General features: G+C 39.7%; 1 protein-coding gene across 3 annotated transcripts in view; it reads right to left on the bottom strand.

Annotated features, from left to right (window-relative positions):
* Positions 1-10,538, bottom strand: part of kdm3b (lysine (K)-specific demethylase 3B) — a 29,418-nt gene extending 18,880 nt beyond the window's left edge. For all 3 annotated transcript variants that reach the window (XM_023277596.3, XM_023277598.3, XM_023277597.3), the window contains exon 1: positions 10,030-10,538. In XM_023277596.3, the coding sequence (XP_023133364.2) occupies positions 10,030-10,239 (210 nt within the window). In that variant the 5' untranslated portion in view covers positions 10,240-10,538. The remainder of the gene's footprint in view (positions 1-10,029) is intronic.
* Between the last annotated feature and the right edge of the window lie 11,567 nt (positions 10,539-22,105).

Below are 22,105 nucleotides of genomic sequence, written 5' to 3'. Positions count from 1 at the left end.
TTGTTTCAGTACATTTAATGGCCATAATAATGCACTGTGCAAAACACAAACCTATGAAGAGGTGAGAGTAAAACTTGAAGTAAAATTATTTAATATACTTATCAATGGTCATTCAATTCAAGCTTGAATACAACTTAAGTCTTGACCTTAAAATTCTACTGAATGCATTCAATATTAAATGCATTTAAGGATCAAATATAAAAGTTGATTTGACGGTTTTGCTAACCTGTTGGAAGCTTAATCATTTTAATGACCTTAATCAGACTCCTCCCTCTGTACTGACAAGTTACCTATATTCTGTGAAAAAAAGATAATGCTGTGTGGGTTCAACTCTGTCACAGACAACAGAAAAAAGGCACCCGTGAATTACACCAAAATACAGAAGAGACTCTCAGCAGTTTTTTGTTATGAAACTTTTCTGTACATTTAGTTGCCAGTGTAGCAGACACCCTTCCGAGCTTGATTCACAAAATTAAAAATCTAGCCATATTGACAGGTGTCAACTTAAGTCCTTGCAGACAACTGGCAAAAATTTGTCTGTCAAAAGCATGACTGAACTACACTATATTGCCAAAAGTATTCGCTCACCTGCCTTGACTCGCATATGAACGTAAGTGACATCCTATTCCTAATCCATAGGGTTCAATATGACGTCAGTCCACCCTTTGCAGCTATAACAGCTTCAACTCTTCTGGGAAGGCTGTCCACAAGGTTCAGGAGTGTGTTTATGGGAATTTTTGACCATTCTTCCAGAAGTGCATTTGTGAGGTCACACACTGATGTTGGACAAGAAGGCCTGGCTCTCAGTCTCCGCTCTAATTCATCCCAAAGGTGTTCTATCGGGTTGAAGTCAGGACTCTGTGCAGGCCAGTCAAGTTCATCCACACCAGACTCTGTCATCCATGTCTTTATGGACCTTGCTTTGTGCACTGGTGCACAGTCATGTTGGAAGAGGAAGGGGCCAGCTCCAAACTGTTCCCACAAAGTTGGGAGCATGGAATTGTCCAAAATGTCTTGGGATGCTGAAGCCTTCAGAGTTCCTTTCACTGGAACTAAGGGGCCAAGGCCAGCTCCTGAAAAACAACCCCACACCATAATCCCCCTCCACCAAACTTTACACTAGGGCTGCCACAAACGACGCGTCGACGAATCGCCTGAGCACGATACGTCATCAAAAGCGGACGTGAGCGCGCAATGCAACAGAAATCACCGTCCGAGTGGAGCGCGGAACACGCATGGACATCTGCGCTGTATCGTGCATATATAGTATATGCATATATTATATATGCACAATACAGCGTGGACATCCGCGTTTACGATACAGCACGGACATCCGCGCCGCATCGTGCATATACTATATATGCACGATACAGCGCGGATGTCCATGCGTGTTCCGCGCTCCACTCGGACGGTGATTTCTGTTGCATTGCGCGCTCACTTCCGCTTTTGATGACGTATCGTGCTCAGGCGATTCGTCGACGCGTCGTTTGTGGCAGCCCTACTTTACACTTGACACAATGCAGTCCGACAAGTATCGTTCTCCTGGCAACCGCCAAACCCAGACTGGTCCATCAGATTCCCAGATGGAGAAGCACGATTCGTCACTCCAGAGAATGCATCTCCACTGCTCTAGAGTCCAGTGGCGGCCTGCTTTACACCACTGCATCCGACGCCTTGCATTCCACTGGTGATGTATGGCTTGGATGCAGCTGCTCGGCCATGGAAACCCAATCCATGAAGCTCTCTGCTGAAGCACTGTTCTTGAGCTAATCTGAAGGCCACATGAAGTTTGAAGGTCTGTAGCAATTGACTCTGCAGAAAGTTGCCGATTTCTTCGCACTATACGCCTCAGCATCCGCTGACCCCGCTCCGTCAGTTTACGTGGCCTACCACTTTGTGGCCGAGTTGCTGTCGTTCCCACACACTTCCACTTTCTTATAATACAGCTGACTGTGCAATATTTAGGAGCGAGAAAATGTCACGACTGGATTTGTTGCACAGGTGGCATCCTATCACAGTTCCACGCTGGAATTCACTGAGCTCCTGAGAGCGACCCATTCTTTCACAAATGTTTGTAAAAGTACTCTGCATGCCTAGGTGCTTGATTTTATACACCTGTGGCCATGGAAGTGATTGGAACACCTGACTGATTATATGGATGGGTGAGCAAATACTTTTGGCAATATAGTGTATCAAAGTAACTGTTTAACCTGCAGGTACTGAACTGCACCAACCGTATAAGTGGGTTCTCCTGACTTATTTTAAACAAACGGTCGGGTCATTACATATCATTTCATCAAGTGGTCCCCACCTGACCCCCTCAGATTTTTCTAAATTTTTACATACTTATAGAACATTATATATGATGGAAAAATCCAAATTTGCAAGGCTTAATTGTAAAGAGTTCCAAAGTTCTGACTATTTGAAGTAGGTAGGGGGTACCCTAAAATTGCGGCCAAAATTAAGACTTGAAATTTTCGGCTATTTTCAAGCTTCTATAACTTCTGAACAAAAAAGAGCTAGAGGTCTGAAATTTTCAGGATCATTTCATAGTAGGGTTGTCACGATTTCAATTTTTTGAGCCACGATTATTGTGGAAGGAAATATTGCGATTTTACGATTATTCACGATTATCGACATTATGAAAGAAAAAAACCCAGTGTTTGTATTTAAATAAACTCTTTAATAATACTTAAACTTTTAAACATTTACTGTTCTTATAAAATAAAATAAATTGTTCCAACACGTCTTTGTAGTAAATAAAAGTGCAAATTGCATTACAAAACAGTCATTAACTTGAGGAACTTAAAGGCTTCTTTAGCTGCCATCATTAAAACAAAATAAAATTATAAGATTGGCATTAAAAACTGTGCTGTTTTCTCTATAATATTAATAATAATTAGGGATGTGCCGATCAGGTTTTTTGCTGCTGATCACCGATACCGATCATCCTTGAATGCCGATTACCGATACTGATCACATGGATTTGATTTAAATGCTCTATTTATATATGAGTGCTGCTGCTTATATGATGTAGGAAAAAAATGAGCAAATACTGCCTTAATTTAGACAAAAATATGCTTACAAAAACTGGCAGGCACATTACAGCAACTATTCAGTCTGGGAATCTTGTAAATGATGTATAATTACTACTTATTTATGTTCAATATGTATTTATTGGTTCTAGTGAAGTGCCTCTTTGAGACTTTTATGTATTATGGAATGTTGCAATTTAATGTATGGTTGATAACGTAGTGTTTACTTTGTAAATCAAACAAAACAAAAAGACATAAAAAGAATACATTTAAAGATTCTAAAAACACTTCATTTTAAGCTTTAAATATCCTCCACAATTTTAGACAATATAACTACAGAAAAAAGGATAAATGGGAGTCTTATTTATTTTTACTAAAACGTTTATATAAACAATTCACCACTAATTTTTTTTTTTTTTTTTTTTTTGTCTTTTTTTGTCTGCATTTGTTCTCATTGTTTAACTCCACAAAAGGGGAGTCAACATTATATGAGATTGATGCATATTTTAGTCTTGCAGCCAAATATTTTAATATTTAGTGCATGTGTGTGACCATCACCGGCCCTCCCTGAAAGCTAAGCAGATATTCTTTATTAGAATTCCCTATTATGAGCCAGGGAGGGCAGTGCTACACCTCAGTGATGTGTGGGGGAAACAAAGACTGGACAGGACGAACAGGACGAACAGGATGAACAGGGATAGAAAATAACAGGCGTTGCTATTGCAATTAAAGATTGTAAGGTGGTGTGTTATGCCCAACTACTAATTGCCCATCAATAAAAAAAAAAAATAAAAAAAAATAAAAATTTGAAAAAAGAAAAGAAAACCAAACCAACACAAAAGAAAAAGAGATTCAATAATAAATGAACAAATGGTACTGAGCACCATAATTGTGGGTGTCTTGATAGTATAGAATAGAATAGAATAGGCCAGAAAAGGATACTAGTGCGAGAGAGAATGAGTTTAGGGTAGAGACTGGAGAAATTCTCAGCACATTCTGGCGGGACCCATCAATCGCTGAAATGGGACTCGGCAGTAGCTGGCAAGACCTGATCAAACATGCAAGTGTGAAGAACCCCGAAGCCCAGAACAGCAGTCACGGCAAGGCAGGGCCAAGTCAACAGGGCATCCCTCCCCCCGGGCCGTAGGAGCCACAGGGCGGCACCCCCAGAGAGCCACCGGGGCCACCGTGAACGACGCGAACCCGGAGAACAAGAGGGAGCAGCTACTGACACCCCCTGCGCGCCCAGACCGACCCAGGTGGCCCGGGGCACGAGGACCCACCCGCCACCCAAACCCTAACCCCGCCCACCCCAGTCCCCACCAAACCCCCCACCACTAATTTTACAACAATTAATCAAAACACCCGGATCATTTCCCAGGGAAAACTCTAGAGTCTGACAGGAGGTCCAGGCAGACAGACAGCCTCCCTGTCCTGGAGGTTACTGTCTCCTCCACTACCACTGTCAGCGGGCAGCGGGGCTTCCCGGACCACACTCCCTGCTGAGGGGACCGGGCCGACAGCATCTTCGGAGGAGGGCACGGGCTTCCGGAGCCAAAACAACCGGCGGGTCGGGAGCTCCGGTTCCCTCCTGCGCTCCCATTCCCCACCCGCCACGGCCCGCCGCCTTCCCCTCGCCTGCGGGCGCAGGGAAGCAGCCCGGCTGCGACGGGCGGGGAACGGGAGCGCAGGAGGTAACCGGAGCTCCCGACCCGCCAGTTGTTTTGGCTCCGGGAGGAAACTCGGGGCACGGGGGGTCCTCGGGGCGGGGCGGCCCGGCCGCCGGACCGCTGACTTCGGAACCGACAGTTACCGCGCGTGCGGCGGACAGTCCCATCTTGGCAACCTCATTGCGCACAGCGGCCACGATATTAGGGACACTTCGAGTAAAGAATCTGTCATAACTGATCATATAATTCTCTCTCTCTGTGTGTGTGTGTGCGCGCGCAGTGATGCCGATTAGACAGGAGCGCACGCACAGGCCAAGGAGCCACTCTCTCTCCACTCTCCACTCAGCGCAGCTCACGCTTCTTGCATTGCACCTCTCGCGAGGCTTTTCTACGGATAATCGTGGTTGTGAAAAATGTGACGAATATCTATTTATAATCGTGGTTATTGTAAAACCGGTTAACCTTGACAACCCTATTTCATAGGAATCCATAGTACTAAGAAATGTGAAAATATTTACTTAAAATGTAGGATTGCATGTTACAGAGAATGACAAAGTTGAGATTTTATCCATCGCAAACTTCTAAAATGCTACTTTTGGCCACCTGTTACACAAAAACTAATCATCCTATTCATTAGAAATTTTATGTGCTGTATCTTGGCTACCTAGGGAATGGATCTCTGTAAAATAAAGGTCCTATGTTATGTTATGTATGATATATGAATAGCTAAAAATCAAAAATATCTGTCTGACCTTCGGATTCAAAGGTCAATATCAGCATGTGGGATAGGTAGTATCACAAAATAGAAGACACCATGTGAAAGTACAGGAATTGCCCTAAATTTTGACACCAAGCACAACTTGCTTCTATAAATCCTTCTATGTTAAAAGTTCAAATTAAATATACACGTTTTCACCCCATATTTTAGCCATATATAAAACAAAACTTAGTGATTTTCAAGTGTTCAAATGTATGTATTTCTGAGTAAAGAAGATGTTATTAAGTACTTACAAATTTATACATCAACTGTTAGAGTGAATGACCTTGTGTCTGAAGAAACTGTGGCAGATTTGTTGCAGCATGATCTGCATCCTGGCCAGTATGTTGTAGCCGTTTATGATAATTACTGGTACTTACTTGCAAATTTTCAAGAATAGTTTGCAAAGTTGATTCAGTTATGTCTTTTCAGAATTTTTTTAAACAGTTCAGAAACCTTTTTTTCTGCATCCTGGCTAAGTTTATACTGACGACCCGTTGCTGTCTTCAAGTCCGCAATTTGAGTAAGGATATGGTCTGTTGGCACCCAACACTGGTCCTTCCTTTTGGGCCAAGAAAATGATCTGGCAGGGCCTTTCGGTTTCATGAAGTCTAGGAACACATCTGCCTGCTCAGTTGACACTTCCACAACATTTCCCAAGTACCAGTAATTATCAAAAACAGCTGCAACATACTGGCCAGGATGCAAATCATGCTGCAACAAATCTCCCACAGTTTCTTCAGACACAAGGTCATTCACTCTAACAACAATTGTAGGGTACCCCCTACCTATTTCAAATGGTCATAACTTTGGAACTCTTTACAATTAAGCCTTGCAATTTTGGATTTTTCCATCATATATAATGTTCTATAAGTATGTAAAATTTTAGAAAAATCTGAGAGGATCAGGTGGGAAATTTTCTTAAAATCTGTTGATTTCGTATGGAATGACCCAGGCAACTAAAAATTCCTGTTCTTGGTAAAACAAATCACACAACAATAACTGCATGTCTCCAACAGATATGGAAAGTATGAATAAAAAGTAAGTGATATTAGATTTCTATAATCCTTCAAACTTCACCATTTATGTTTCTTTGAGCAATGAATGGTCATTCAAATTCAACAACAAATCAAATTCAGTCTCTCTTAACTCCACCTGGTATCTCTGCACTTTGCTTTATGCGTTAAACAACTGAAGAGACCAAAAACATTAAAATTAAGCAATGTTAGAGTGTGTCTGTTAAAAAATATCAGTATGGTCCCTGCAGCTTTACAAAAGAGGACTTTTTCATGAATCATTTTAAATGTCTGACCAAAGGTAAACATAGAAATTAGATGACAGGAATGGTCGTTCTGCAAACTGCATTTATGAATTTCCATCCAACGGTATCTAATCACAACCAATAATCATCCGTGTACATCAGTTTGTTTACATGTAAGTCTGACCTTCACTGTCATGATACTGTATTCTGAGGAAACTCAGCAGTTAAATACAATGGCTCACAACCCCATGGCCAATCAGAAGACAACAGTCAGTCATTTAAGTCTAAACTGGAGTGCAGAGGAGCTACATCACAATCATACAGTGACTGCTCTGCTGCCGACCTTTGTGGAAAACTTTTGAAGAGTGGGAAAAGTTAATGTCATCCCTCGAAAATCTCAATATCTCCATGGATGAGAGTGAACTACAAACACTATCATCAAGAAAATTGTGTTTTCCCTCCTCAAATAAACTAGAAAAAAAAATCTAAGACCCACAGGACTGAATGGTTCTCCAAGCAGCAAGTAAAATCTGCTACAGGTTCACGTTATCCTACATGCAGGATAACAATACGTGTTGCCAGCTACAAAACAGAATTGCATGTAACTGTACATATTCTTCAACTCTGCCTCTGCCATTTCTCAATCTCTACAATGGAGTGAAGAGTACACAAAGCAAGCCTGACCCAAAGAGTCACAATCACCACATTAACTGGAAAAGCGTCAAGTTGAAATAAACCCGAATTTTCCTTTATATAAATATATCTAACACTAAATGGCCATCAGTGGTGTCTAGCCAGTAAAATAAACAGATCAACTCAGAAACCATCAACAGTTTACCTGAGGGATTTGAGGTACAACAAGGTGGCTGCAGAGATCTAAGTCTAGGGCTGGGTAATATTGACAAAATTAAATATCCTGCTATTCTTAACTCATATTTCAATATAAAGCGTTCAGAACAATATTCAATGAAAATAAATTTAATGACTCTTTCTGTAAAGTAAAAAACTTCACCATAAGTAAATCTTATCAATAGACTCCCAAACAGAGAAAGCGAGTGATTGGAGATAGAGCAGAGCAGTGTTAGTTTGCCTGAAGCATAAATTGATTTTTCGTAAATCCAGTGTGCCTTTGTTATCTTTGATCAATGTTTATGCTCTGTCCCATAAACAATGGGTGTTCGGCTGTTGCCTGCAGTGAATTTTTGTCTTGCTTGGAGCACTTGTTCATATTAGTTTGGTGCCCACCCAGCCAAGAGACGAGTTTCTGACACAAGATGAGCTGGAACAGCAGTTACTTAAGAAATGTTTAGACTTTCTTTGAAATAGTGAATACTTTAATGGCATAAAGTACACAACAGTTAAGCTAGCGCTGCCCCTACTCTGAGCAAATTCTAATATTTTGTTTGTTTTATATTCTTCAATTTTATTTCACTTCAATGTGAACATGCTAAACAAAAATTATTTTATCATGAAAAGGCTCTGGTATTGACCTTTTGCACTGATGTGTGTGTGAGGAAAACTAGTATCAAAATGTACATGAGGTGAAACTTCAAAAATGCTGGGAAGCAAAACTTTACATGACACCTCACACATTAAATCCCCACTGCCATATTTTTCACAAGATCACTGAATATGCCTTTCAGCAAAGGTTCTTTAAGAATTTTAGCATATGAACACGTCTATTGTATATATTTTTTGACTGATCTGAGTTGTCACATTAGTTATTTGTCTTGCAAACAATTTTACTGTTGCTGTCACATAATATGGACAGTACTTTGGTCATCTCTGGTTGTTTTAAAGCTTGCTATAGAAATAACTTCATTTGATTTGAAGCTCATGCAATGAGTGCTTGAAATCTGTCCACATGTCAGTTGGGTGTTGGGAGTCAGAAAAGTAAAAAACCCCAAAAAACCCATTCCAACTGGAGCACCTTCTGGTGACCCATGACATGCTACGTAAAGCAAGGTAATAAAATGATGACTGTATTGACCTGGTGCATAGTCCTACATGTCTTTGACTTGTTCTGTTTGCTATAGTTGCAATAGGTTTTGTTGGTACGATGATAGCTTGGGGGAATCTGTTTTTGACTCCCTTCCTTTAAAGATCCATATAAAAACACTGACCATTTTGTCAAGATTTCCAATTTCTAACACAGGTCAAAAGACACTTCAACTCTACACTCAAGTCATATTAATGTAACCGAACAGAAAGCATTTATTTTAGTGAATGCACACATAAGAAGAGAGAACAAGCCTTGCCATTCAAAATACAAAGCAACTATGTTACATATTATATTTAACAAAAATGGAAACTAAGTTTAAAAGGTCTGCTTAAATTTGCAATTTCCAACTAATTAAAAAGTACATTTGGATTCGACTGCTGGTTATTTTACAGCAAAACAGAGATTCAACAATAATGTAATCCTCATTCTACATGCTTTTCAGTAAACGGATTTACAATTCAACTGAACACAATACTGATAAATTACTGTCTTATTTACTCTGCTTAAGTCCTGAAATCGCTTTTTTAAAAAGTTCTGCAACAAAAAGAAGTGCTGGTGTTAGTTTGTTAAATAAACATTTGTTGAACTGAATAACTACCACCTATTCTAATAGCCTGTATTTTGGCTATTAATTGTAACTGTCATGTAGGTCAGCCACCACCTCCCATTTACAACAAATACCCAATTGTACACGACGAAGCCGCCTTGCACAGTGTGGACTCAACATGGCTTGGAAAGATTAGTTTCATTCATTCAAGTGTTTATCAGGCTGACAACTCGTGCAACAGTCCGAACATTGAACAGTCTGGACCCCACAACAAAGTCGAATATATTCATGGCTCGCCCCTATTTGAACTTATGCGGCCTTTACCTAGACTACCATTAGCTAACGATGGGAACTAATCAGGTATCACTGTAATTCACTACTTGTCGGCAATTTTCTTTATTGTCGTGAACACTTAGATGGCTCTAATGCATTTGAGCTTTGCGGTTAGATGCTACAAGGTTAGGTTAAGTACAGCTGGATCGAAATGTCATGAAGCTAAAACGCGAACAAAGCAAAGGCCAGAAAAGCCCCGGCCTCGAGTTTAGCTTCGCCTCACTGCCTGCGACTTGTAGCTAGCTAACATCCGTACGGGCTAACGTTAACTGCCAAGAAATGGAGCCGCACTGGCGGTACAACAAAAACGCAAACAAGGTAAATTAGGAGAAAACCACACTTCGCAGCTAGTACGCGGTTCAAACACTTTTGGTGGTGGTTATTTAGCTACACAGAACGGCACTACTTCAATGTAAACACTGACCGTCAACCCTGCACCAGTGGTTGTTGTTGTCGTCGCCTCCCCTCCGCTAACCTCCGGGGCGGCCAGGCCGATGACGCTCACTGCCCGCACCGTCCCCCGAAGCCAGTCCCGGGCCCAGGGAGCCTGTTCCGGCTCGGATCCGTTCGCGGGCCTGCTGTCGTCGAGGAGCAAAAGCAGACGCTTCCCTATCAGTTCGAGAGAGTCTCCCATGGTTTGCTCATACGCTAGCTACCTCTAGTGAGCCACCATGAACAGTGTAACTTCTCCGCTCGGGATGGTAACTCAAAGCTAACGTTAGCAGACGAGCAGAAAATAGCGGCGGCTACTTCGGATTTGACGCTGGTTAGCAAGAGAGCTGGTTTGAACGACTGCAGCCCGGGGACACGCAGCCGGCGGACCGAGTCACGCCAGGAATCACCCAGTCGAAACGTTATTGTCCTCGGTGTTAACGCCACTATCCTGCTCTGTCCGCCATTGAGCCCTGCAACAATCAAACGCACTCCTCGTAGACAGGCAGCACTGCGGAGACGCGGACAAGTGCGCAGAAACAGCGGCCTCCAGTGGCGGACCCGGGGACCACCTTTTTCCGCAGTGTGAACCAGAAGTGGACCGACCAGCGTGTGTCTGCAGCACTGCATGTTCAAGACCACATTTCTTGGACTCTTAATTTACATCACCTGTTTATTGGGCCAGACAACACGGTGACCACTTGTTTACTGTAAACACGAGTCCACTCTTTTAGCTCACAGACATTGGTAAAAAACAAGCAAAAACAAAAGTGTACAGGATTGGATGGAATAAACCTTTAAACCCATAACTTGTTTGTCAGAGAGAGCCATTTTGGCGCAATAACTATTCATAACGTGGACAGAAAGTAATAACTTGGATGAAATATTTTATAAAAAGTGTATTTTTGGCACAGCGAACCATTTAAATGCATTTACTTTGAGAAGTAATGTTAATGTTACTACCCTGCCTTTTTGTTATTTTATGTTGTATGTAAGCTGCTGAACACTTGAATTTCCCTCAGGATTAATAAAGTATCTATCTATCTATCTATCTATCTATCTATCTATCTATCTATCTATCTATCTATCTATCTATCTATCTATCTATCTATCTATCTATCTATCTATCTATCTATCTATCTATCTAAGTATTTGGGTAAAATAAACCTTTAAACCCATATTTGAGTGAAACAAAACTCAAAATTATAAGTACTTGAAAAGAAAGTAGTATTTTGGACAGAAAGGTCTGGGTAGAATAAATCTTTAAAGCTATAATACTTTGTCAGAGAGAACAGTTCTGGTGGAATACATATTCATAACTATAAATACTTGAACAGAAAGTAGTATTTTGGATGTAAACTGTAAGTGCCTGGAGAGAAAGTAGTATCATAGGTAGAATAAATACTTAACTTACTTTGACTGTGTGCTTTGTCAAATTTTTTTGTTAAGATTATTTATTGATGTAAATTCAAGTTTGCACGTGTTTGTTTGAACATCAAACTTGAAGGTCAGACTGATATGTATTTATAACTGAATGATTTTTAGTGGCTTTTTGGAGATTTGATTTGTATAACCGGCATCAAAAATATACACATTAAAAGCACCAGAAATGGCACTAGCATATGCAGTGAAAATGGCAATAAAATCCCCATTTTAATCAGTTTAACAATTTTACATCAAAGGTAATATATCCCACAGTTTTGATTTCAGAGCCACAACATCAGCACACTGTTTCATGTCTTACGTTTTAGTTCATACTACCTCGTTTGTCTGTTAAAATGTACCTTAACGAGCTGACTTCCAGAGCTGTTTCAGGCAACCTTCTTCTGTCTGGTCTGTAATGTTTGATTAATCTTTAGGATACTTGTTGATGTTTCTCCCCTCAGGGAAATCCACCACAATGAATCTCTTCCATTTTGATTTTTTGACACATTATAAGCACAAATTGTCTACACGGGATACTGTACACATATTTCCTTATATTTAAAGCGTAAGGAGTTAAAAATGCTTATTGTTATTTACATTTAGTACCATTCAGAAATTCTTAGTATTTTGTTGCAATTTTTTTTTAATGGAAAATAATCTTGAGCTATCTCCTAACTATTTGAGAAAAGGCAAAATTTGAGTTTGTCTCTGGTGACCAATCGAACTTCCGGAAATCTCGGACTAGCCACACAACATTTTGAGTTTTCTCCTCAACATTTTCTCTGCCGTATTCAATAATGATTAATCTTCAAAAAAAATAGCTTGTGCTGTCACCTCATAAACATCTGCTGTTGAGGCAGCACTAAAAGAAAAATCCACTGTAAAGTGTGTGATCAGCCGCCCAAACAAAGATATTGATGTGCTTCATGTTCCAGAGTTTGTTTGGTCATTTTTATGTTCTTCTGTGAGGTTTATTATTTTGTGGAACTGATCCAGCATACTATTGATCACGTATTGATCGTGTATGCTACACCCATACGTTATGTTGTAGTTTGAATAGAGTTTGCCTTTGCAATTTATCACAAGTACTGAAAAATGTAGGATCTAAACAACTGGATCCATGAAACATTACTTTTTCAATTGACAAGAGATAGATTAAATCAAAATTAAAACTTAAAGTGCAAATTCTATCATCAGCGTATTAGTTGATTTGAATTGGACGGTGTATAAGTAAATAATTTCTGCATTGGCCATAGTATATATAAATGAGACAGCTTAAGAAAAGTGTGCCAGTCATCCCTGCAATGTACTGAGTAGTGCATTATGATGTTTGGCAAAGTATTTTTTTTAAATATCCACATTATCAATAGCTCACATCAGTCATTTAAGCTGGTCGGCAACCATGCTTGAATTTCTTGAGTGCCACTGAGCAGCTAAACCATCTGAGCAAAGAAAAACACAAGCTGTTGTGCTGGTTAAGTGTTGCCTGTCATGAATGTACGTGAACCAAGATCAAGCCATTTAGCAACAGCAAGGTGTTTACAGTGATTTGAGCTTCAGTCTCTGCTTCTCTCTAAGAATGTATGCCATATCCACAGAGCACAACCACTCCCTGGGTTTGACTTTCCAGCTGTTTCATATGGAACTCAAGTCTGTGTGTCATTTAAATGTCAAACAGACTAACTAAAAAATACATAAAGTTATTACATTTGCAATTGTTTTTAAAGGAACTTTACACTTTTGGCTCAACAACGTCATTTGTAAAGACAGTGAAGATTAGATTTGTTTCATCACATAGCTGTGTACCAGCTGGTCATGGCTGTGGTTCTTTTTTTCCATACAGGTATTGTTGTATGCAAGGATATTTCTTAGTCATCATAATATTTGTGTTGTACCATCTGATTTGTATGTGACTTATGTTTATAAATATGTTAACATGACTATTAAAGTTTTTTTTTTCTATGAAGTAACATTTTTGTCTGGACTGTATGCTTTGGGTTATTGTAAAGGTAAAGCATCATCACAAGCTGTTTTTTGTTTATTTCTGTATTATCCTTCACTGCCCCTGACCATCCTCCCCATCTGCTGAGAAACACAGCCATAGCATGATGCTTCCACCACCATGCTTTACTTAGGGATGCTATTAGCAGGTGATGAGCAGTGTCTGATTTTCACCACACACAGTGCTTGGAGTTCTGATCAGAGAGATCAGTTTTTGACTCATCAAACCAAACAACTGTCCTGCTTGTGTATTTTAAATGTAGTTTGACAAACTCCACATAGGCTGCCATATGTCTTTGCCCAAGAGTGACTTCAGCTCTGCCATAAAAAAAACAGATTGAGAAAGTTCTTCTGGGATGACTGTCCTTACAGCAGGTTCTTCCTTCTGTGCAGAGGACTTCTGTAGCGGTTTTAATAGGGCTGTTAGATTCTTGTTGCTTACTCAGTCTGGCCAGAAGGCTAACTTCGATCAGAAATGGTAGAAAAACAACCAGGCTTCCCCTTTATGTTGTACATGATCTTTTCATTTGGTAAATATGATGCTAACCCATTAGTCCATCTGGTAACTGGAAGTGGTTTGTCATCTTCACATTGTATGGCAATAAATTTTTTTGGCAGTAAAAGTGCATTTATAGTAAATTTGTGTTTGTTTTGATTAACTTACTTACACATTTGAAAGCTGTATTTTGTGCAGGCTGCCAGTGTATGTATGTATGTAATTTTATGTCCAGTGACAAAATGTATATATGAATGCACAACGCTTCTCCTTCCCCTTCTTCAAAATTAAAACTGGGGTATTCACACCAAACACTTTACATCCAATGATTTTACAAGGTTCTGAGTAAGTGTGTCACGGGGTTGGTTTGAGAACCCAGGCACAGATATGGCAGACAGGTGGCAACAGAAACAGGTCTTTATTTAGCCCAAACAAAAAACTAAATCAATACAGGAAAGAGAAACAACTAGGAGAAACTAAACCAAATCTAATTCTAGAATAAACTACATTCCAAAACCTACAAAAACCCACTGCTAAACTACCAAAACCAAACTGGGATAAACTAAACTACACAACAAACAAAGTACTTACAAAATCAGTGTGGGACAGGACTAATGGGGCAAGGTAGGCAGACACGGGGAATCTGGAAGTTGGTGGGGAAACAAGACAGGCAGACAGAGAGCTAAAGACAGAGGAGACCAGCAGTTATCCTGGAATGAGGGTGACAAGGGTCCAGGTGGGGCTATGGCAGGCTGGAGACTGGAAACGGGGCAGATGGAAATCCTGAGAAGAACAGAGTCCAGGTGGTGAAAATCCAGGGGGAAAAACTGAGTTCAAGAGTCAGAGAGCAGAGTGCAAGGCAGGGAGTGAGTCTTTATGATCCAGCAAGGTGTAGCTGAATGAGCTGAGCTTTATACTGCAAGAGGTGGTTGTGAGCAGGTGTCCTGAGTGAGCTGATTACTGCAGCTGAAACTCATTGCAGCAATCAGCAGGTAGCAGAATGCAGGCAGGTGAAACAGGGAGAGCAGGAGGGCGAGTGACAGGGAGAGAGAGAGACATGAGGGAGAGATGACAGACAGAGGGAGCCAGAGAGAGACAGGTCAAAGCAGAAACAGATCAGGACTCAAGGGAGAAAGGAGGAAAAAGAGGAAGAAGGGGAAAACAGGGCAGGGGCTGGAGCAGGATCATAACAAAGTGTCCAGAAGTTTGTGTTTTGTCCACTCAGCAGGTATTAATACAGCAAGATGATAACAAAAATGTTACTAAAGGGTACTTTTATTTTCAATACACATTTTAAACATGTTTTCCATAAAATATACCTTACTATTGACAATATTTCAATGTCATACTTAAACATGAGATCATACTAAAAAGTTCAGATGTTTTTTAAAGTGTATCTTCGTTACAATAACACAGTTTTTATATTTTTACAATATTTATTTTATAAGTTTAATGTTATGCTAATAATTATGAATAATATATAAAATATGTTAAAAGCACATTTCAATTTTATTTGCAATAAATATGAACAGTTTTAAATATACACTATATTGCCAAAAGTATTCGCTCACCCATCCAAATAATCAGAATCAGGTGTTCCAATCACTTCCATGGCCACAGGTGTATAAAATGAAGCACCTAGGCATGCAGACTGTTTTTACAAACATTTGTGAAAGAATGGGTCACTCTCAGGAGCTCAGTGAATTCCAGCGTGGAACTGTGATAGGATGCCACCTGTGCAACAAATCCAGTCGTGACATTTCCTCGCTCCTAAATATTCCACAGTCAACTGTCAGCTGTATTATAAGAAAGTGGAAGTGTGTGGGAACGACAGCAACTCAGCCACGAAGTGGTAGGCCACGTAAACTGACGGAGCGGGGTCAGCGGATGCTGAGGTGCATAGTGCCAAGAGGTTGCCAACTTTCTGCAGAGTCAATCGCTACAGACCTTCAAACTTCATGTGGCCTTCAGATTAGCTCAAGAACAGTGCTTCAGCAGAGAGCTTCATGGAATGGGTTTCCATGGCCGAGCAGCTGCATCCAAGCCATACATCACCAAGTGCAATGCAAAGCTTGGGATGCAGTGGTGTAAAGCAGGCCGCCACTGGACTCTAGAGCAGTGGAGACGCTTTCTCTGAAGTGACGAATTGCGCTTCTCCATCTGGCAATCTGATGGACCAGTCTGGGTTTGGCGGTTGCCAGGAGAACAATACTTGTCGGACTGCATTGTGTCAAGTGTAAAGTTTGGTGGAGGGGGGATTATGGTGTGGGGTTGTTTTTCAGGAGCTGGGCTTGGCCCCTTAGTTCCAGTGAAAGGAACTCTGAATGCTTCAGCATACCAAGACATTTTGGACAATTCCATGCTCCCAACTTTGTGGGAACAGTTTGGAGCTGGCCCCTTCCTCTTCCAACATGACTGTGCACCAGTGCACAAAGCAAGGTCCATAAAGACATGGATGACAGAGTCTGGTGTGGATGAACTTGACTGGCCTGCACAGAGTCCTGACTTCAACCCGATAGAACACCTTTGGGATGAATTAGAGAGGAGACCGAGAGCCAGGCCTTCTGGTCCAACATCAGTGTGTAACCTCACAAATGCACTTCTGGAAGAATGGTCAAAAATTCCCATAAACACACTCCTTAACCTTGTGGACAGCCTTCCCAGAATAGTTGAAGCTGTTATAGCTATAAAGGGTGGACCGACGTCATATTGAACCCTATGGATTAGGAATGGGATGTCACTTACATTGATATGCGAGTCAAGGCAGGTGAGCGAATACTTTTGGCAATATAGTGTATTTTAGACATAAACAAAATAAATAGTTCATTTTGCAAAGTTTGTCTTATACGGTCTTGTGTTAGAATAAACAATAACAGTTTTTAAGCTTTTCTATTAAACTAAGTTACTGATGTCAGGCTTTATTTGGATCCTATCAAAAATATTTTGAAAGTTTATCTAAAACTTGTCACATTAGACATTAATATTTTTCCCATTAGATTACACTCAACAAACTAACAAAAACGTAAATATACATTTTCATAATGTTTGAACCAGGGAGGAAGGCAGTCGGACGTCCTCTTCTTCGCCATCCTCCAGGTCTACTTCGTCCTCGTCCAGGCTGCCGTAGCCGGAGTCTTCACTGATGTACCGGTTGGACCAGTTCCTTTCGAAGTCTTTTTCCCCAAAGTCTTCTTCCTCAAAGTCTTCATCCTCGGGGTCTTCATCCTTGGGGTCTTCTTCATCCTCAGAAGCCTCATCCGGAACATTGACGGCATGGTTGTCATCATCAAAGATCCAAATAAGCTCCGGGAAGCCAACAGCAGGGGGACGCTCCACAATGTAGTCCACAAACCCTGAGACAAAACAAGGTTATTACTATTTTTTTTTCTTTTTTCCCCAAATATATTTATTGGATTTTAGTTTTTGTTACAAAGAAAAACAAAACACAACATTCCGGCACAGTTTTGACAGACAGGAAATCTAGACAAATAGAATATAGGGAATATACAAATAGACATACAGTAGAGGTTTACGAAAAGCCTCTATAAAGAAGTGCTGAGATGTCCATACCAATGTATGACATAAAAGGGTCCCAGATTTTATGAAAATGATCATCTTTACCATGCAGTTTGCAGGTTAGATAGTCCAAAGATACATATTCTAATATTGTCCGATGCCACTGATTTTTACATGGTACTTTATCCGAAATCCAGTTTACAAGGACACATTTCCTCGCACAAAATGTAAGCATTCTATAAAGTCGTCTTTCATATGTACCAGTGATGGTGACATCAGTTATTCCAAGTAGCATAGTCAATGGATTACACACTGTAACATCAGAAAGTGAGAATATTTTACCTAATTCGCATTGTACATCATACCAGAAATATTTTATTTTTTCACATGACCAATAACAATGTGTAAGGGTGCCCAGCTCAATTTTACACTTGGGACATAACGGAGAAAGGTCAGAATTAAATTTATGGCGCTGAGATGGAGAAATATGCGCACAATGTAAAATTTTAAGTTTTAGAGCTTTTACCTGGTTACAAACACTTAGGGAATTAGCATTACTCCATGCATTGTCCCAATCCTCATTGCTGATTTCTATTCCCAATTCTTTTTCCCATAGTCCTCGCAAATGGGAATTGTTGGTGGTTGGATATTCTCTAAGTAAATTATAAGATGACTTAATAGTGGTTTTGGCTTTGGGCAAAAATATTTGTTTTTCAAAATCAGAGATAGATTGATCCGAAAGTAATGTTGTTTTTCTTTGAACATAATCTCTCACTTGTAAATAGCGGAAAAAATCCTGTCTCTTTATGTGATGTTTATCAATCATTTGATCAAAGGACAACATAGAGGGTCCATCTATTAAATTTGACAGAATAGAGATCCCTTTAGATGCCCAAACACAAAATCCAGAGTCTGTTGTTCCAGTTGGAAAAAGGGGATTATCACACAGAGGTGTAAATAATGAGTTCAGTTGAGATCGCCCTTCCAGTTTTTGAACTATGTTCCACGCCTTCACGGTGAGAAAGGTTATTACTATTAAAATGTTATTAAACATTGTTATTATTAAATATGTTAGTACGTCTAACATTGTTAGATGTCAGAACTAAATCAACTACAGTCACAACTGAAGTTACAAACAGTTCACTATAACCATCCAACAACTGTGTCAAAGCCACAAACACATCAATGATTCTGCAGTCTGTTCTTTCGTATGAGACTTTATGAAAAGAATTATTTACTCTACTTTGGTCACTTGGAAAAACTTTAGTTCTGACAATTCAGATGACGAATATGTTCACATTCATAGTGTTTTATTGATTAAAAATGTGTAAATGATGCACTGTAATGCAATACAACACAACACTACACAACGTAATACAACACAACACAGCTGAACACAACACACCACAATGCAACACAACACAGTTCAACACAAGGCAGGGAAGCACAACACACTACAACACAACATAGTACAATTTGACACTACGCACTACAACACAATTCCGAATAACACAGCACAGATAACGCAACATAGTACAATGCAACAGGGCACAACAGAACACAAAACAACACAACACTACGCAGCACAGTGCAGCATGACACAACACAACACAATGATGCACAGTATAATTTAATACAACGCAACACAACACAGTACCACACAATGCAGTACAACACAAAACGAAGCAATACTCACAGTACAACAAAAGACAGTACAACACAGGACAGCATCAATACACAGGATTACACAAAAAACATAACAGAGAACCACACAGCCCACCATCATGCAGTGTACCACAAATCAATGTAATACAACACAACATGCCACAACACAGCAAAATACAACTCAGAGCAACACAACACAACACAGTATAACACAGATATACACAATATAATTTAATACTACACAGCACAACACTGAATAACAAAACACAGCACAATATAACACAACACAACAAAAGTACTTTGTCTCTCTAATCATTAATGTTACAACCAAAACATGGCAACAGGCAACAATGAAGTCACATTTTATGACTAATTATTATGACTGCAGCTGGATCAGTTCATCATCACACATTCATGAAATCCTAAATAAACTGAATGTTTTCCACTAAGTGAACTTTTCTCCTCAAACACAGCAATGTCTCTTCCTCTGGACTGTTTTTAAGTGTCCTCACTCAGATAAGCAGCATGTTAACTGCACCTGTTTAAGTCTGTGTGCATCAGACAATTAGACACATCAGCTGTAGAAACCAAAGTTAATGGCTAGGTAATGTCTTAACTCTCATGCTGTCAGTTTTTAACCAGCCTCAAAACTACAACAGCAAACTACAGGTCCTGAGATCCCCTTATGGCTCCTCTGCGCGCTTTTATGCACGACTCTTCCTACTTTTCTTTGAATTCTATTTAATTGAATGAACCAACCAGCAACAGAGACTCTTTACAAATAAAACAACACAAACAAAAAAGAGTATGAAACTAGCAGATCAGAACAAGTTATTCGCCACATGTATCAGTTTAAATCATGGTGACTGAATGGAGATGGTGGAGCACCTGCAGCCTTATATAAATGTGTAAAAGAATAATTTTTTCAGTCTTCAACAAAATTCAACAAACACAAATTTTGTGATGAATAAAAACAACAGTTCATGCTGAAGGTTCATAAACAGTCAGACACAAAGTTCAGGTTGAGCAACTGAGACTCAGAGTTCCATAGCAGAGATGCCTGCTGAGTTCTAAGACTCCATCATCTCCATGGTCACCGCAAAAACATATATCTGGCATTTTATCATTTCTGGTCCAGTTGCTATCATTTTGTTTTCTTTTCCAAAAAAATCATGTAAAATTTTATCAAAAGTGATGCCCTTAAATCAAAAATAACAGAGTTTCCAAATCACTATGCCAATGATTAATAAATTAGATTCACCCTCTTCCGAAAAAAATGCATTGATTTTATGCATCAAATAATCATTTTACATGGAAAAAATCATCCAATAACTGTTAATCACTAAATCAGTGTTTTTACCAACAGTTAAAATTTAGAAAATCACATTGATTTCTACACTGACACAGTTTTAAAGATTTCAGAGGGACAAATAACACAATTCCATCAATAAAAAGCTACATTATGAATAATCTAATAATAATAATAATAATAATAATAATAATAATAATAATAATAATAATAATAATAATAATAATCTTACCAGCAGCATCGTAGTGCACCTCCACGGCATCTCCCACATATCCCTCGAAGGCCACAAGTCTGGGGTCCATTTCCAGGTCTTCAGGGATCCAACACTGATTCAAGGATCCAACAAGAGTCAGTTTCAAAACATCTTCTTCTTCAGGTCTTTTTTGGCCGAAGGTTTCCTCTTCAGGTCTTCGGTTTCCAGAAGCTTCCTCTTCAGGTCTTCGGTTTCCAGAAGTGTCCTCTTCGGGTCTTCTGTTTGAGAGTCCGAGAGTTTCCTCTTCAAGTCTTCGTTCTCCAAAAGTTTCCTCTTCAGATCTTTGCTTTCCAAAAGTTTTGTCCTCAAGTCTTTGCTTTCTGCAGTTGATCTTCGAACAGGTCAATCTGAGTCCAAGAGCAGGTGAAAAAGTGGTTTTCTGATGTTTCAGAATGTTGCAGCCTTTATATAGGCTCACCGGGTACATCAAAAAATGCCAGAATTATGTTTTTGTGGTGACCATGGAGATGATGGAATCATCCAACATAGAAGTTCTCTGTCACATATATTCTGTCACCTGCCTGATTAAAGACTAGAAGTCTGTGTTGTCATGAACTCTCTTCCAGATGACTTCACATTTATTCACATGTTCTCTATTGCATTTTGACAAAGAAGCTGTTAAAAGACTGATTTTATTTTGATCACAGGATCTACCATCCCAGTACCAAACACAACTGGACTCTTTCAGGGACTCACTGTTTGTAAAATCAGTAAAAGTACAGCTATTAGAGAATTGTCTGACATATCAGAAGGAGTGGTATAAAGTAACTAAACAAATGTACTCAATTACTGTCCTTAAATGCAGTTTGAAGTGGCTTGTATGTGAATATTTCTACTTTGACAGCACTATATTCGAGATCGAAATATTCTGCTTTCCACTACATTAATCTGATAGCATTAGTTACTTCATAGCATACAAGGTCCTATCAGGATATAATGAATAATTCAGCACCTATCATAACTTTTCACTCCCCTTGGACATTTTCCCCTTTTATCACTTTAATTTGACCTCTTTTTCCTTTCTTCTTTGCAAAACTGCTCAAACTCTGTCATGTTACAGGGATCATGAGGTAACAGCCTGTTACGAGTCCAACCACAAATTCTCAGTTATATAGTGGTCAAAGCTCTGACTCGACCACTACAGAATGTTCTTCTTGTCTTTCAACCGCTTTTGTGTGGATCTGGCAGTCGTCTTGCAGACTGCATCACATTGTCCTCCTAGATCTCCCCATACTTCACTGTATTCATTTTACCCTCTAGGGCCTGCTATCAAGAAGCTTCCCCACACCAGAATGCTGCCACCACCATGCTTCACAGTGGACGAGGTGTGCTTGTGATGATGTGCAGAACTTGTGGCCCAACAAACATAGCATCTATTCTGATGTCCAAAAAGCTCGAATTTG

Source organism: Amphiprion ocellaris, chromosome 13 (genome assembly GCF_022539595.1).
Source record: "Amphiprion ocellaris isolate individual 3 ecotype Okinawa chromosome 13, ASM2253959v1, whole genome shotgun sequence".
In the NCBI taxonomy this organism is placed as follows: domain Eukaryota; kingdom Metazoa; phylum Chordata; class Actinopteri; family Pomacentridae; genus Amphiprion; species Amphiprion ocellaris.
The sequence above is the reverse complement of the archived record's forward strand: the minus strand, read 5'-3'. Positions and strand labels throughout refer to the sequence as shown.